General features: G+C 36.2%; 1 protein-coding gene across 1 annotated transcript in view; it reads right to left on the bottom strand.

Moving 5' to 3' along the window:
• Positions 1 to 17045, bottom strand: part of CADM2 (cell adhesion molecule 2) — a 1340404-nt gene extending 1323359 nt beyond the window's left edge. Inside the window, exon 1 of the mRNA XM_043991897.1 lies at positions 16930 to 17045. Coding sequence (XP_043847832.1) covers positions 16930 to 16990 — 61 coding nt within the window. The 5' untranslated portion in view covers positions 16991 to 17045. The remainder of the gene's footprint in view (positions 1 to 16929) is intronic.
• Positions 17046 to 18391: the final 1346 nt, after the last annotated feature.

The following is an 18391-nucleotide window of genomic DNA, read 5'->3' as shown; positions in this document are numbered from 1 at the left end:
TCAAAAATAAGTGGAGAGAAAGCCTCTTCTCATTCCAATACAGTCTTTCCAATAAATAAGATAATGACCACAAGACACTCCTTAAATAGAATGGAGTATTTCTTTCTGGTCTTGCATTTATAGTCCCAATCTGGGGAGTGAAACTCATTGTCTCAGTTGCCTTTTGTTGATATTCATCCTTGTTTCACTTCTGACAAAGAAGAAAATTTGCTGGGATTATATAGTCAAAATATTTGTGTTTTTACTAAGAAATTAAATGAGTAAGCCATACAGATTTTCTCTATCAAGTAAAATAAATTTAGAATGGGATTATTTATTAAATAAAAATTCAGATACCATTTTTGAGCCTTTTTTGAGGACAACAGCTAATCATATTAGTGATCTAAAATCACTGATTCTTATGAGAGTCACATTTCACTTTCAACAAGACCACAAATAATAGCTCACATTTCTGGTTTGCCAAGGACTTTCCTCATAGAAATCTTATGAGGCTAGTTCAGTTACTATTATCTCAATTTTACACATGAATTAACTGAGACTAAACATGTTATTTGGCCTTGGTCACACAGCTAATAAGTATTCATTGTTCTTTAATAAAAACACACGTATATCCACACATTTATAATTTGTATATATGTATGTGTGTGTGTGTATATATATATATATATATATGCACATACTTACATGCAGGTAGATGTATGTGTACATGTGTATATCTACAGTATAAGTACCTAATTTGAGTCAATTCTTTCTCATATCTAACCCAAATTCCTCATGTTACAATTTAAACATTCTTTTGCATTTTGTTATCAGTGATCATCACCTTTATAAAATTTCCATATCCTTGAAGACTGATTGCTAAGTCACTATTAGGTCATTCTTCAAGTGAAAAACATCCCATTTCTCTTATGCATTTTTCTTCATTAATATTATTTTCTAATTCTAAACATTTTATGGCAGGTCCCAAACCACTTGGAGCTTTCCTTTAGTTTGGGAGCACAGATTTGGACAGAGACATGTAGTAATTCTCTGACCTAGGCATATTTGTCTAGACAGTATTCATCTCTCAGATTACATCTCTCCCCATTGTAAAATGCCACCTTATGAATCCATGTTAGAGAATAATATTGATTCTATGTTCCACAGATGAAAGATATGGAAGGAACAGAAAAGAGCAATTAAAGACTTGTCTACAGACATATATTTTGCTCTTAAGCCAGGACATGAAGGTATGTATATAGATAGCAAAAGGAGGCATTCATTGTAACAGAGATAAGAAATAATGTCACATCTCTAAACATATTTAGGGACATATTTAACTAAGATATGTGATCTTCGATTGAAACATAAAGATGAAGTTCTAACCTTATAATTTTATACTCAAAATTTCAAAAATCATCTAAAACTACATCTTACAATGTGCTCCAAACAGACCATAAAATTATGAAGGAAAAGGATTGTACATTATATTTTATTATCCCTACATAATGCCTGGATCATGATTGGTGCTAATTAAATTATCATTTCATTTAACTTTAATAAGTTGGATTTACTACTTCCATTTCACAGCAAGAAAAAATACTTTATTTTCTTCATTATTTATATCTACTCCAAAAGTTTAGAGAAGTTCTAATTCTAGCTAAAAGTTAATGAATTGAATTTTTTTTTAAATTTGGCTTAATGTACCTGATGCTATATTGAAGTATCTTACTCTTTTAAAAATGACTTGCAGAATTCTAAGTTGTCATAGGACAGGGATTTAGCAACGTTCTCATCATTAGAAAATTTTAATTTGTTTTTGAAAGGTGAATAACTGACTGACAAAGATGCCAAATTTTAAGTAAATAATGTTATAACTGACAATAATGATGACAATAATAGCAGCTAACATTTATATAGTGCTTACTATGTGCCAGGCACCATGCTAAGCTCTTTATAACTGCTATTCATTTGATCCCCACAACCTGGGAAGGTAGGTACTATTATCATACCCATTTTAAAGACGTGGAAACTCAGGCAAATAGGGGTTGTTACTTGCCCAGGCCCAAAAAACTAGAAGATGCTTGAAATTAGATTTTAACTCAGGTGCTTCTGATTTCAAACCTGGTATTATTTATTTCAAAATGATTTACTAGATTCTTTACTGATCTATATAGAAATTGTACTACTATGTTTACTACTACATAGTATTTAACATTCATTATGGCAATATCATGCTAAATAAGATATTCTAATGCAAAGGCTTTTAATAGGTACAAGAATAAAAGGAAAAGCTAAAAATCAACTCTAGACTTAGGCTACATGGTTTTAAATGTAAAATAAATGGGAATTTTAATACTTATATCTTCTATCACTACAAAATAAATAAGTGATCTATTTTAAAATAATTCTGAAAATATTCATAAAAATTAAAACTATCAGGCAATTTGGGAATTAAAGACATAAAGGGTATATTATTGATTTAATGCACTATTTTAAGACAGCAATTTGATGATCAAGAACAGTAAGAAAGCATTCAACTAAGACACAAAGATGAAAGAACAGCACCACCTAGTTCCCTCTATAAAAGTTTCCAAACCTATCAGACTTACTTTTTCAACTGAATCTATTTTTTGAAAAGTCATATAAATACATACATATATAGGCACACATGTATATATGTATATATAAATCATGTCCTTGATTCATAATTATTTAAATTATCTATAAATCAACATTTATACGGATGAAGAAAATTCAACTAAACATTTTTATTGTTTTTCTTTGTTTTGTTTTTAAGCAAGAAATGGGGAATAATATATTTCACAAAAACTAGGGTTTTAGAACTGCATGGTGTACTACAAGTTGGTACGTAGAAAGAAGCTTTCTTTTTGAAAGTAAATAGAAATGCTATACCACACCTAATGTGATTTCCACATTATTATACACATATATAACTGAAAGATGCCATACCATATTTTGTAAATGTATACACCCCTTCTACTCCATGAATCATTTTTACATAAAAATTCAGAGCATTTGAACACTGTTTTAACTGCAATAGTATTTCCTAGGAATACATTAAGTCAAAGATATGTACTGAACAAAACAAAACTGAAAATTTCAGTAAAAATGTTGTATTTTTAGACCTGTTATCTTTTTTATGGAACATATTTTAAAGATATTCTCATAAAATTGGTTCTCTTAGCTTTTCTTTCCTTCAACAAGTAGTTTCTGGTTAACATTTGGTTAATTCTATCAGATTTACAAGGAAGTAGACTGAAGAGTAATATTTGAACTATACACTAAAGAAATAATACTGAAGAGGCTTAGATTTTAATCAGATGGAATTTATTATAATATAAGCAAGAAAAGAAGCTTTAATATATATGACAGTACAAGCAGCATTGTTTCTAGATGGGATACTTTAAAATGTTTTCCCTGAGGCATCAGCAGCTCTTTTAAAATTATTGTCACTGGTAGCATCAGAATTGCTCATGCAGAACTGTAGCTCTAAAAAACTAAATATGTTTGCTTGTTACATAGATCCTTCCCACAGACCTCTTCTCCCCAACATTCTCTCTGCTGACCTGGTCATTTACTGTTCTGGCCCACTGAGCCTTTATGAAATTATGAATCATCCTCTTGAAAAAATGAGGTAGGATACATGCTTGAATATTTCTTGTTCACTTGTCATTTTCTTTCACGTTGCATTTAAAAAAAACACACACAACCTAGTGTCATAGTGAAAATGTTCTCAGGATAAAAGGCCAAGAAAAATGAAAGTTATTTAATCCAGGTTTAAATGAAAAAAGCACAGTTAAGTTTACAGCACTGCTTGTCCATACAGTGATGTATCCCCTACAGATATACTTTGTTCCTATTGGAAAAGGAATACAGGTAATGGTGTGAGGGTGGAAGAATAAGATGGAGGGTTATTTTTTTAAAGAGGGGAGTTAGGTCTAGAGGGAAAGCTGCAAGACTTCCATATTTTATTTCTAATTTAACTTAAAAGTAAAATTCTGTTTAGAATCTTGATTCATGAATAGCATTTTCAGAGAAAGGGTTTACCGTTAAATGTTGGACAATTGTGTACAAAATCAGGTTTATCCAGTTCTATTTATTTTGCAGCAGAGCATTTACCAGATAGCTGGTGAAGCCTGAAAGACCTGAGTTCAAGTCCTTCCCCTGATACGTGCAGACATTGTGACTGAGCAAAGTCAGTTACCAGTCACAGAGAAGTTGCCAACAAATTTGAAGATGGAGTTCCCTTTCTTTGTGTTTTGTTTGGATAAACTATGGATGAAGGATCTTAGTGGTAATTGTGTATTTTGAATCAACTCTTGATTATTTGCACTAATAGGAAATATGTAGCAGAAGAATGCTGTTGTAGATAATTAAATTCTAACTAAACTATGAATCCAAAATCCTCATTTTATCCATCAACATCAACCTGATTTTACTATCAAATAATGTTAAAAGATTACACTCTACTATTTGCGTTCACTCACTTAATTTGATAGAGGCCTTAACAAGCAATAGAATGACCACAAGAAAAAGATTTTAAAGAGGAAATAGAATTCTGGAAAATTAGCTTTTGATTAATCCAGGTTGATTATAGTTGATAACTTGAAAAAATAAAATAAGCTGCATCAAATAGGCTCAGGTGATGAAGTAAATTAACCTTTATTTCCAAAGGAGTTCTTAATAAAATTATTCACGAAGGGCTGAACTACCCTGGTTCTAAGGCATGCTGGTCCAAGATTTTGTGTTAATCAGTGATGATCAATAGCGGGATCAGCCCATGGATGGCTGCTACACTTCCAGTGCTGGCTAGAGAGAGATAAAGAGACTGAGGGAACTGAGAGAGAGAGAGAGAGAGAGGGAGTGAGCAACTAGTAAGAGCCAGTCACAGTGCTAAGTGTTGAGAATGTAAGAGGCAAAAGAAGCAAACAAACAAGAGCAATCTCTGCCCTCAAGGAGATGACAATCTAAAGGGGCTACAGCTAAAGTCTTTCTCATTACATCCTCAACTCTCAACTTTTACTCATAGAATGAGAAAGTTATATAAATCAGGCATTATAATATTTTATTCACCTTCCTTCATCAATAAAATTTCTTTGTGAAAGTATAAGACAAGACAATAGATATGGAACATTTTACCCTTTACAAAACTTAAGGAGACCTTGCGTAAAGTTGTGGGCAAAAGATTTCAAATGCTATACTTTAAAAAAAACATGGCACAACATTATTTCTTTCCTCTTTCTTCAAATTCAATATTCTCTCAAAACAATTTGGTTTAGGTTAGATATTCTGGATAAAAACACAAGGCAGAGGTTCTGGCCATTCTAGGCAGCATTATCATGTTAACTTGTAACAAAGGACCCAATATGACAGATGTACAAAAAGTATGATTTATATTCTTTTGAATGCTACAAATTTAGAAAAAATGCAAATTTAATCTATCAGTAATTAATTATCTATGTTTAAATATGATATTAAGAGGTAGAGTTAAACATATCTATGTTCCTAAGGGGAAAAAAGAGAAAAAATACACCACACATTTTTCACTTAACCCAACCCTTTCAGAAATTATCCCTGCAATATGAACATAATTAATTTAATTAAATAATATCACAGTGCAAAGCAAAAAGAAAATAGAGCACCAATTTAACCTCTTTGACATTAATTAGCCTTCTAAAAAATGGCATTGCATTGGAAGAAAAGCTGTTACTTTAAGAGAGATTATATAAAATTGATACCCTGGATGCCTTTTAGTCAAAGTTAACTGTTCAAGAGCTGAAATGACAATCTGAAAAATGGGATTTGATTAAATCCAAGTTCTTAAAACAGTGCACACCATAATTAAATTTCCAAAAGGTTAGTTTATGAGTTTACACTAATAACATAATTTTTAAAAAAAATATAGTGATGTATATAGATTGATTTTCAAAATCTCGTGATCTAATAAAACATGAGGCCACTTAGGTTATCAGGAACATTTCAACTACAACAATAGCATCATGCAATATGAAATAACTGAATTTTAAAATAACAAATAATATCATATCACGTTTTCTATCTTTCATATGTAAATTAAATACATATAGTATACCTATTATTTATATAGTGTTGAGTTCTTGTGAAAATTTCAATTTTCCTTAGAAACTGTATACTACTCTTCTCCCTCTTACTTTCAAAACCTTAACCAGGAGTAATCAAATATCACTATTGGAAATATGCATCCTTAAACGTGGAAATATGATTAAGCATAAAAATCATTATTTACTAAATTTAAGAAAATGTAAAAATAAGTCCTGTGGAATGGCATTGCTTTAACCCCAGTTGATTTGCAGCATCAACTCTGGTTATGCAAAACAGGTACTAATCAGCCCTCTACTACACAGCCTGGTAACCACAAAAGCAGGTCAAGTCTCTCTAATAATCTGGCAGATCGAGGTCAGTTGATAATTCTCATGTGCTCCTGATTTTTATCCTGAAGTATTAATTACTACAACGAGTAATACAAAATAATTTAGATTTGAGTTAGCTTAGTTAACTCTCAATCAGACATTTAGAATTACATGTGCTAGGTTTTACTAAGTAGAAAAAGCATTAGGGTTTTGCCTACCCAAGACTACTTATTCAAAGAAATACATACACCACAGATAATGTATAGCAAATATGCATTGACTATCCTGATATAAAAAGATAAGTTATTACTTTATATAAAACACAGATCATCATTTAGAAGCATTATATCAATTTTATTGTATTGTATATTACATACAAATGAACTTTCATCAATACAAATATTTATTCTAGTTGGAATATAATATTGACATTTTGGCAGCTATAACTCAAATACTTGGATATTATTCAGATTTAATTAAGGGGTTATATCAAGATTAGATATATTAGAAGAGATTAATCTGTGTGTATTTGAAATGGAATGCCAGAAGGGGAGAAGGAGTAAACAATGGCAATGTCCCTCCAAATTCTTCTGATTTTAATTTCTTGTTAATTAGAAGAGAAACAAAAATGCTCAAAGTAATTAATCAGGAATACACAGAATTGGGTGCCTGCAAGCTTAAAGGAGTTTGAGTTTCATTTTTAAAAAATCATATTGTTTTCTATCTATGGATTATTAAACTATGATATTTAAAAGTCACTATTGAAAATAATATAATAGCTTCAAACAAAACAAGAAGCTGGTTGAAGTATTTCCTTGCAAAGCTCTAGTGCCTAGGAAAATAAATACAAGAAAAAAATTAGTTTCTATTTAAAATTAAAACTCTAAAAGACTGATGATATAATACAGAGGAAAGCATTTCAAGATTGAAAATATAAAAGAATTCGACATTTTAAAATGTGAAAAAATGACTACCTGCTGTATAACTTACAAAAAATTCAAGAACATATTAACAAACATATTGTCTGAAAAAGAAGTTACTATGGAAATCTTTTTTTCCCTTCTTTGACACCCCCTTCACTTTGTCATTGACATTAGGTTTAGGTCACTACGTGGAAATCTGTTGTTGTCAATGATTCTGATATGTGGTTACCTCCTGAAATGTTTAGTCTCTTAACACCCTTCAAGAACCATTTCTCCACATATAACTTTTCATAACTTCAGTACAAAATGGTGACACCTTTTTATAACTTTAATGTGAAATTGTTTTGATGGGGAATGGGAATAGATAGAGCACTGTGAGGAAATGTTTCTCTTCTTTTTTGTTTATAAGAGGGAAGTGAACCATCTCTTCAGTGTAGGGAATATTCAATTTTATTTAACTACAAGGGCAAAGACCTGTATTTAGAAATAACAGATACACTATTATGTATCACAATGATCAATTTCTTTCCATCTTGGCAGATGAACTAGTAAGAGTAGAATGTGACTAACTGCTGCTCTCTACCCTGGACTCATAGCTATATAATTGTGTTCTGAAACATCTTTCTCTGAATACCACCTACACATTAAGATGTGACAGTGAACTTACAGCCAGCACCCTGTTCTATCCCACATGATCACTGAAAAGAGTTGGAAATGAGGACACGTGCATAATTAAGGCACACAGAATTTATAGTATATGTAACAAACCAGAGTATTAGGAATCCTTAGAGTAACCTCATAGGATTAATGCATTTTCAAAAGAAAGCTTCATATAAATAGGAAAATTGAAAGAGTCTAAAATGCTCATTAAACCCACTTGGTGCTAAAATAAGTTGATTCTTCTGCCCTGAAAATATATACCTCTAAGTATATTTATATGCAAAAATATGAGGGAAAAGAGGAATTTGGCCTAAGGTCCTTCAACAGATAATGTACATAGGACAGCAGAACCTCAGGAAAAGAGACAACAGATGAATATGATGAACGGAAGGTATTAAACATGTTCTGAAAGGGTTAAGTGTTAGCAGTGATTTCGTATTAGAAAAGGATTATGTAACAACAGGGAAATACTCAGCAGAGCATATGCTAATTTAGTCTGCTTGGCCAAGCTTTTCTGTTTGTTTGGCTGGCAAACTAAAATTCTTTCACTCCTCTTTCCCCCCATTTTTATTAAGAGACTAAGCAAGCTGATCTTAAAAAAAAATCCTGCATATGTTTTATAGTTGGTAGAATGTCACCTTTAAATGTGTGTGACAGAATATAATCTGTACAAGTTATTTCAGAACTTAGCCCTTGGAAAACTTCCCTCTTTTACTGTTCTACATTCTCCATTATTTTCCATGAGGTGAACCTTTCCTATTAGCAATTTATTTCATATGAAAAGGGAAGACTATTTCTAGGGAGTAGAGAGAAAAACAGAGTTACACTGATTAGACTTCAGTTCATAAAACAGAGTGCAATAAAGCAATGAATATTGCTTGGCTTTTTGTATTTTTTTATCCTCTGTCCATTTGAATACAGTTTTAATTAGAATACCTAATGCCCTTTGCAGCATCCTAGACTGACTTTTTAAGATGCAAAGGGAAGAGAACTATAAGAGTTGAAGATCCATATAGGTAGTATGAAAGGAAGATTCCCACCTTAGGGGATAAAATGCTAAGGTTAATAAATTGAAGGCATGTTTCAGCTACATACTTTGTGTCTAAGTGGTTAAATAGGCATTACAGGATAGCCCTGCATATTTAAATACCAACATTTTAAGCAAAGTCTCTAATTTTTTTTTGCAAGAACAAATTAGGCAGATTTATAAATTACACTGAATCAATATAACAGTTATGCATTTAGCTGTCTGCAGCTCATCCTTGTCAGAAATGACACTCTCACACTCTTCTGCAGAGGTTGCTCTAAACAAACATGTATAGTTACTGTAATGAATCTCCTAAGTTGTGAAGGTATTAGGGAGTCAATTTGGTCTAAAAAAGGATTCTCCCATATTCCAATATACAATTAGTCACTATTCACTGACAGTTTTACTTTACTTCAATGCATATACAAAATTCTACTGTCTTTAATTCTCTTTAAGTCATTTCCAAAGTATATAGGCTTATATACACCAAAATATTTCTTCAATTAAGACTAAAAAGGTTTCCTACACCACAAATAAGGTACTTAAAAGGTTTAAGTCAAGCATACTGAATCATAAGTTATCTCCAATGTTGAAAATTACTGGTTTAAAATTTACTTCAAAGTTATTTAAAATATGTGAATAATTGATGATTTGCTTTCTATATGACAGATCTCCTTACAGCTTTAACTCTCTATTCAGGTATCAATGGGAACAAGAGAATACATGCTCAGCTCTATTTGAATGCAGAAATTTAAGTAGTATTTTAATGAAAAAAGCTACTGCACCAAATATATGATTTGACTATTAAATTAATACAAATCATATTTTCATTTATGCATGCAAATAAATACTTTATGTTTTACACTAAACAAAAGCTATGAAAATATGAAAGTAATGAGGGGTAATAATGTTAATCCCCATACTCCAATTGCCCCCAAAGTACCAAACATAAAATAATGAATACATTTAAATTTCAAAAATTTGCAGGAAATTCCTAAAAAAAAATTTAATTACAAAATAAATTTACCTAATAAGCTCTAGAGTGAATCATTAGAAATCTCTTTCCTCTCTCAAAAAAATACTATTCACATCATTACTAATTAAAGTTTTTAAACAAAATCTACATTTCAAATATGTGCAGTATGGTTCTGAAAGAATTCCAACAATAAGCCAATTCAACATTAGAATTTGTCAAGAAAAATCAATTCAGTAAACTGCTATTCTCTATATTATGAATGACTTTGGTACTGGTTCTCTTAGCTTTATACCAATCAAATAAAATAACTTACACAAAAATAAATATTGACATGTTCTTCCTTTGCAAAAAAGTGTGTTCCATATACAAGCTGGAAGCACAGCTAAGTTGCTAAGCTCTGAGTGAACCAGTTAGCAAATAATAAAAACAATAATGGGAAGGTTCATAATAACTGTTTCAATTCATGTGTAAAACATTTAACAGTAAGTATAAACCGGTCTAATTTCCTGGAGAAAAACCAATATGCATAATTTGACATTTTTTTCTAGAGCAAATTGAAATGCAATAAAACCAGTTATATAGGTTATATTGTTATTTGATGGGCTCACTCTGGCAGTCCATCCATAATGACAAATCTTAATTTGTTAAGGGACCTATTTGGTGGCTTTGTTTGTATGATAAATAACATTGGCCTGAGATGAAAAATACTCTAAGTTTTGGGCATGGCTCAAATTACATTTAATCTTTATAAAATGTCATAAATAGTACTAAATACACAATGTACAAATACATTAAACTGGCAGCTCCTATTTATTTGAAGGGCACTATACATGTGCAATGTGGCTTAGATCCTGTGAGGAAAATAATAGGGTGATAACTTCTTGTTTAGGAGGTGGAGATAATGGCATCACATCTACAACAGGTGTTAGAACAAACTCTTCTTCATTTAAAAAATGGAATTTACTATTCCATTTGTCATTTGTTAAACATTATTACCAAGTTAAGCCTGTGTCCTCCACAGTTTGACCTCCCCAAAAGTTTACATTTCCAAAATTTGCTTTTTTCCTATGTTTTCCCCTAAAACTCAAAGCAAAATACTCACTTTTATCTCATTATTGACTGTTTGATTAAAGTTATTCAGGACTATCCTTTGCTTTCAAGTAGATAGAGAAGTGAGAAGACTAATACCCATCATAAAAGTACTTCGTGTTTCAATATCATGACACCCTATGATTTCCTGTGTTTTCTCAGAGGCAGAGCACATTTAAGGCATTAGATGCCATTTGCATTATCACACAGCAGGGGGCTTCAGCAGCTACAGTTCTGGGTTAATCCTGACCCACCTCTTTACAGGAAGAATTTGTTTGAAGAAGATTCCTTTGTAATCTACAAAACTACACTCCTCTACAAATGCTTGACATTTCCAGATAAAATGTTGGCAATACACCTGACTAATTCAGTATTTTAGGTTAAATTGGTAAGTTTAAATTATATATTTCAGTTCTTCACAAATGACTTTGTAATACAGGCTAGCCCACATGTTTAAAAAAAAAGCACTGAAAGAAAACTATAGCATGGTACTAAAAAAAAAAAGACATTTAAGTTCCACCCAACAAACATATTCAATGCCTAATATACATAAGACATCATTGGGAAATACTGGTCTGTTTTTAAACTTTTTTTTTCCACTTTAAAACTTTAAGATGTTAATAGTTTTACATAAATCGATAAATACCTTACAGTTAATAGTTATATAGTTATTTAACAAAATCTAAAATTACACTAATAAAAGGAAAAGTGGGTAAATTTTAACCTTAATGTGACTAATTAGATTAAACTACTTATTAAATACTGGTCACAATGGCCAGTAGAGCAGTTCAAAGAGATTAGCATCTTTAAACTATGCAAATCGCCTAAAAATTCAGCCAATCATCATTCCCATTTTGGCTTGTGGTTTCCCTCCTCCTTCCCTCTTCTAGCCAAGCTGTTAAAGTTAAGTTGTCTGCCTTCTGCAGGGAAGGTTTTTTATAGGGAGGCTGTCAAAAACAGAAGTCTTCAAAAGAGACAAGGAAAACATGAACCTTTCTAATACAGAGCACAAAACCCATGTCAATAACCCCAGAAATAAATATCAATATGATAACAGTACTAGCTTACTTTATTTTAGTATGATCCAAAGCCTTTACAAGGTTAAAAAAAAAAAGGAAGGAAAAAAAACCCTCTATATCTTACTAATTCCCCACAGTGCAAGTAGTGCAAGTAGGTTTTATCATTATATTTTCACATATTACAAATGAACAAACTGTTCTCTTTGTCAGCCCCCCTCCCCCAAATATATGGGAAGATACAAAAGATTTCTTTATTTCAAATCTCCATCATCATAGAATGTTAATACTGGAAGAGGATCTAGAAACCATCTTATCTGTTTCCCTCATTTTCAAGATGGGGTAACTGGTGCAGGGAGGTTGACTTCATCCAAATTATTCAACTAGTTAATGCAGGAGGGATTAGAGTTCATGTTATTACACGTCATGATATACATGGCCAGTATACCAGTCTTTTCATTATGGTACACTGTCTCCATACTTTTCTCCTTTTTTCGTGAAAAAAAAAAAAGCAATACTCAACATCTGTTATTTCATATATCTGATCATGTAGAACAAGTAAAATGTATTGGCTTTCAACATGAGCAGCTACTTAGAATTTTGTCATTTTACATCCACAATGACTTTGGAGATATGTAGAATAAAATAGGAGTAAGAAAGGAAAGGGGGAAGCCAGATATGAACTACAAATATAGTTGACAAATCAGTCATCAAGGTAAGTTTTTGTTTTCCCCTAGCTACTATGTACAATTATAGTTAAAGTCCTATGTGTAGATGCCACTAAATTTTAAAGAAGTCAAGACAAGAAGGAGAAAGAATGTGTCAAAGAATTCAACACAAGAAACAAACAAAAAAGACAGGGCAAGGTTATTATACTATCAATGGTATAGTAGGGAAAAGGAGTCATTAGTGGGTCCTGGAATGGACAAATTTCCTTGGGAATCACTGACATATGGGTAATTTTGATTTTGGATGAGTGATCTTCAACCTGAAGAAGTTTGCTTCTAATTACTTTCGTTGTGCATCTATATTTGTTCCAAAGTAGATTTGAAATGAAAACTGGTCCTTGTATGTATGTTTATAATACTAACCCAAAGAAAAAGTCTCTTAAGAGTAACCTCAGTATAGATACTATACATACACTGGTAGATTTCAAATTCCCTTTTATTGTTATCTTTACTTTTTTTCCCCTTAAGCCACCTTACCCTGCTTAGGAATATTCATTAATCTAAAGATACACTACCTATCTTCCTACTGTTCCCAATAAAATGGTTTATTATTTAGTAAGAAATGCTTTAGTGATCAAATGGCTTTCAGTTTCTAAGGGTTCATCTAACTTTTAAAGCTTTGTCTTTTATTTTGTCTCCTCTCATGACCAGGGAAAAGGAAATCTGTCCTGCATCTTTAAATTGAGTTGGATAATTTGCAAGTAGGGTGCATTGGATATACCTAATGAATTCAACCCCTAAAGGCCATCTCTAAACATAATTCTGTTTTTTAATGTTCAACAGTTTATATAAGACTTCTTTTCTCATCTTATCAGTAGTCGGTTTCCCAACACTAGCTTACCACTGCATCTATTAATAGGCCAGAAAACCAATTTTACTCCCTCCTAGAAAGAAAGTAATTGAGTAAAAAGGTAAGAAATAGTGATGTGAAACTCAAATAAGGAGACCCTCTCCTTGTCGAGAAGTGTAGAATTAAAAAAACATACAAAGAAAGTGATTTTAGCAAATAATAAATTTTAAGTCTAGTTCAATGGTTAAAAAACCATTCCAAGACTGATCAAGCATCAAAATAAGATCCTGCTCATAGAACATTGCATTTGCCTAGTAATAACTATTACTCTGCAGAGTAGATGCTCCAGTAAAAAATAAGATGTTCAGCTTCCTCTTTCCACCTTTCATTTCCTGAACATAGAAAAGAAAGGACTGAAAACTCCTGGATCTGTGTCCAGGAAATAAAGCTTTCATTTTATAATTTAATGTTGCCCTAATAAAGCCTTGTTGCAAAGGGGGAAAACCTGAGCCTTGAAGCAATGCTCTCAACCAGGGCTGAGACAACGGGAAAGCATGAGCAATTTGTTTGAGCAAAAACTGACAATATCAACAAAGTGTGATGTGGCTATGGAGCAGCTCTTGATAAATGTGAGGCAGCCATAAACGTGAGAAGACAGTCCAATGGTGTTTTGGGTTTGTTTATTTCTCTCCCCTCTTTTTGTGTACTAATATTGGCCTGATCTATTGATCTAAGACACTCCTAAGTCCACATACTCAGTTTGGCTTACACCCTTTTGCTTGTGCCATATAAAATTTTCTTTCTTTCTTTGAACCTGCTGCTGTTCTTTGCAGTGGTGTATTTTCCTTGACATATCCCCCCCAAATTCTATTCTCCCCACAACTACTGTGAAAAGCACCATCACTATTTGAATCATTGGTTTATATACACTTAAAATAGGGGACACAAATGTCCTGAATACTGCTGATCAAATCTCTAGGTAGAGAGTAAATCCTTTTGCTTGACAGACGGGGGGGGGGGGGGGGGGGGGGGAGGAGGGAAGAGAAAGAGGGAGAGAGGGAGAGGGAGAGGGAGAGGGAGAGGGAGAGAGAGAGAGAGAGAGAGAGAGAGAGAGAGAGAGAGAGAGAGAGAGAGAGAGAGAGAGAGAGAGAGAGAGAGAGAGCGCAGTAGTAGTTATTTTGCAGCGCACTGAATAGACAATTCACGGGGAAATGTAGAAGGCAGAGAGGAGGCGACCCCCAGGTGCAGTCCACTGCACACATGCCCTATAATAAATAATCTTCTCGCACCAGCACAGCAGCAGCTCCTTTGCAATGACGTACGGGGGCCAGCACACACAGATTGGCAGGGAAAACATATCCAGCAGTGTAAAATTTCATCGCAATCACCAAATTAACTGATTTCCCCACACACTCCCCCTGCCCAACGCAAGCGCTGGTGTGCGCACACACACACATACATACATACACACACACTACACACACACACACACACACACACACACACACACACATACACACGAGAGAGCTGAGAAATGCAACTTACTGAGAGGTGAAGTAGGGTCTCTATGTGCATGTTTTTGCATGTATTAGACAACCAAGTGAATGTAAGCCACGGTGGTTACTTCACCTAAGGGTGGGGGCGATCAGGGAATTTTCTACCCTTTCTGGGACATAAGCACATGATACATGAGAAATACAACTACAGCATAAAATACACTTTCAACAAAATATTTTGCGAAATCTCTTGACAAGGTCGATTACTTAATTCAGTTAAATACTGTCTATATTAAAATATTTATAAGTAAAATATGCTTCCCTATCCAATATGTGTATGGGGGGGGGTGGGGGTGGGTTGAATGGGTGGAATGCATTCAACGAACTTGGTGAATGATGGTTCATTGACCTCATTTAAATCCTCCAAAGGCCGCTGGGGTTTGCAAGTCGGTGCGTTTGTGTGTCTTACTTTCAAATTCCTATACCCAGGGGCAAATAGATTCAGTCAACTTCTCTCTTTCTGCATCAATACAAAATAGGCAGAGGGTACAGAGGTGGCTGAAGATTCACCAAGAAATCTCGAGTAACATAGCTAGAAAGATTTCCCAACCACCACCCCTTCACCTCCATCCTCTCTATACCGCACACACTAAAGCCACATCCCTACACTACCCTCATAGCACCACATCATTCCCATTACAGCCCCTCCCCCCCCCAAAAGCGCCCTCTCTCAATGGACTACTCCTCTATGCATGGCCATTTATTTTATAATCAGCACTTCCTTCCCCTACTCAACACCCCTCCCCTCTTCATAAGAAGAAGGTCTAGGGAGAGTGCATCACAATTCCCTGGTCACCCCACATCCAAATCCAGTGATTTGCATAATAACAGCATTTTGTGCAGTTCTTTCCACTACGGCCCGCAGTGGTTGTTACATTTCACTAGAAAAGATAATATTAATTAAGGAAAGAGCTGGCGATGAGGGGACCAAGAGGTAGGGAATCCACGCGAAAAACCCTGGACTGTAAAGTAACTGTTCTGAAGCATATTTCTATTTCTTCAAAAATGGAAATGACACAGAATTATTTTTTAAAAAAAGTCATCTTGTTGGTAAAGTAGATTGGAGGAGCGTCTTTGTAAACACCCCCCCCCCTTTAAGAAAAAAAGCAAATCACAGTCTCCTCTCTGTTCCTAGGTGAATGACACGTCTTACAACACATTTCCCCCCCGGGGATGTTATTGCAATGCACACGGTGCTGCTGCTGCTGTTCTCGCCGTCTCTGTCGCTCTCTCCCAGGCTCACACACTTTTAAAAGACACACTGATACGATGGTGGGCAGAAGAGGGAGGAAGATGGAAAAGGAAGCTCGAAAAGGGGGGAGGTTAAAGGAGATGACAGGAGGTGGAAAGGGGAAGTCAGAAGGTTGATATGAGAGGTAGTGTGGGAGACTGGGGAGGGAAGGTGGCAGCGAGGGAGGTCAGTGAAAAGGAGAAGTTTCTAGCCAAAAAGCCCTGGGGTTCGAGGAAGGGGAGGGGTGGAAGAGTAAGAGGAAGGCTCAGGTGAATGAAAGGGGGAAAGGTGCAGAGAGTAAAGAGCACACTGCTGGGAGGGAGGGAAGGGCTGAGATTAGGCTGTCTAGGGGAGGTACTGGTGCAAACTGCCACTGCCCCCTGCTGCACAAGGGAGTTTGGAGGGTGGGGTGGGGGCGTGTAGTGGGGGATGAAGGAAGCCGTGGGGTGGCGGGGGAGAGTGGAAATGCAGGGTGGAGTGAAGTGGGGATGATGGGGAATGGAAGTGAAGTTGATGCTCCCCGCGGCGGGGCGGGGATTACCTTGTAGCAGGAGCCCGCAGACACTGTAGAAGCGGAGAACGGCGCTTCGTTTCCAAATCATGGTCCCCTCTCTAAAGGGCTCGGGAGAGGGAAAGGGGGGACAGGAGGTACTGATGAAGGGGGCACAAAAGTGAAAGGCTCCGCTGGTTCCCTTCTCCCGGTGCAGGACCCGCCGCCACCGCCGCTGCAGTGCTTGAACCCCGGGGAAAGGAGCAGCAGCAGCAGCAGCAGCAGCAGCAGCAGCAGCAGCAGCAGTAGCAGCAGTAGCGAAGCACCAGCAGAATGGGGATTTCGGTGGGTGAAATAGTTTCTTCTCCTCTTCCTCCTCCACCTCCTCCTGTTGGTGCAGCCTCAGTAGCGCCTCTTTTCAAGCAGAGGTTGTGTTTCCTTTCCACCTGGGGTGCAGGGGAAGTCCCAGGGCTGGGGCTTCCAGAGCAGGTGGTGCAGGGATTCCGGGGTGTGGGGGAAGATGAGGGCGAGGGCTGCAAGGAGTGGATAGGTCAGAGCTGGGAAAAGGGACGGGGAAAGAAGCAGCAAAAAGCCAGCAGCCGCCCGCCGCTGCCGCTGGCTCTGTCCCTGGGTCAGTCCAGGGAGGCGGCAGTAGGGCTGGTGGTGGTGGTGGTGGTGGCGGCGGCGGCGGTGGTGGTGGTGGCGGCGGCGGCAACAGCAGCAGCAGCTTAGTGGATGCTCAGGCTCCAGCAATAGCGGCAGCGGCAGCAGCAGCGGCAGCAGCTTTCCCTCTCTCTCCCCCTCTCTCTCTCTCTCTCTCTCTCTCTCTCTCTCTCTCTCTCCCTCTATATCTCTCTCCAGCACCAGACACAAGGGCAAGCACAGCGCCGAGGAGGCCCCGCCCCCACCCTTGCTCAGGATAGACACCGCCCCCTAGCCAATAGGAACCCAGCCACCCACCCAATTTGACCAATACGTGGGCTTGATGGGTGGAGCCAGGCGCCGGGAAAAACAAACAGGCGTCTCAAGGACCCTTCGGGCGAGAAGACACTAAAGCCTCCCCCCCCCCCCCCAACCCTTTGGTCCTCTACCCCGCCTGACTCTCAAACTCCCATCTTCAGAAACAGCCCGCCCCCCAGCTGGATGAGAGAAAACCACTCTGACTAATCAGAGTTCCGCACTAGGGGAGGGTCCAGCCAATCACCGCCGCGAGAGGGCGGGGTTGGTCTTGTCCTCATCAGGTTCTGGAATCTGCAGCAGCAGGGCAAGGTCTTGGGTGCGAAGCTCCTGGACACATTTGGCTTCCTAGAGCAGATGATAGTTACACCTGACCTCTCATCAGCTGCAGCTGCAGTATAGATACTGAGGCTACGAAACGCACAAGGGAATAATAGAGAAAGGGTGGGAGATGACAAGCACTGGTTGGAGTAAACTTCGAAAGGATCGAAGTAAAAGTTGGAGAGAAAATGTTGATTGATTTTCTGAAGATGAGAATTGCTTTGGTTTAATGTCT

This window comes from Dromiciops gliroides, chromosome 3, assembly GCF_019393635.1.
Source record: "Dromiciops gliroides isolate mDroGli1 chromosome 3, mDroGli1.pri, whole genome shotgun sequence".
Lineage (NCBI taxonomy): Eukaryota > Metazoa > Chordata > Mammalia > Microbiotheria > Microbiotheriidae > Dromiciops > Dromiciops gliroides.
The sequence above is the reverse complement of the archived record's forward strand: the minus strand, read 5'-3'. Positions and strand labels throughout refer to the sequence as shown.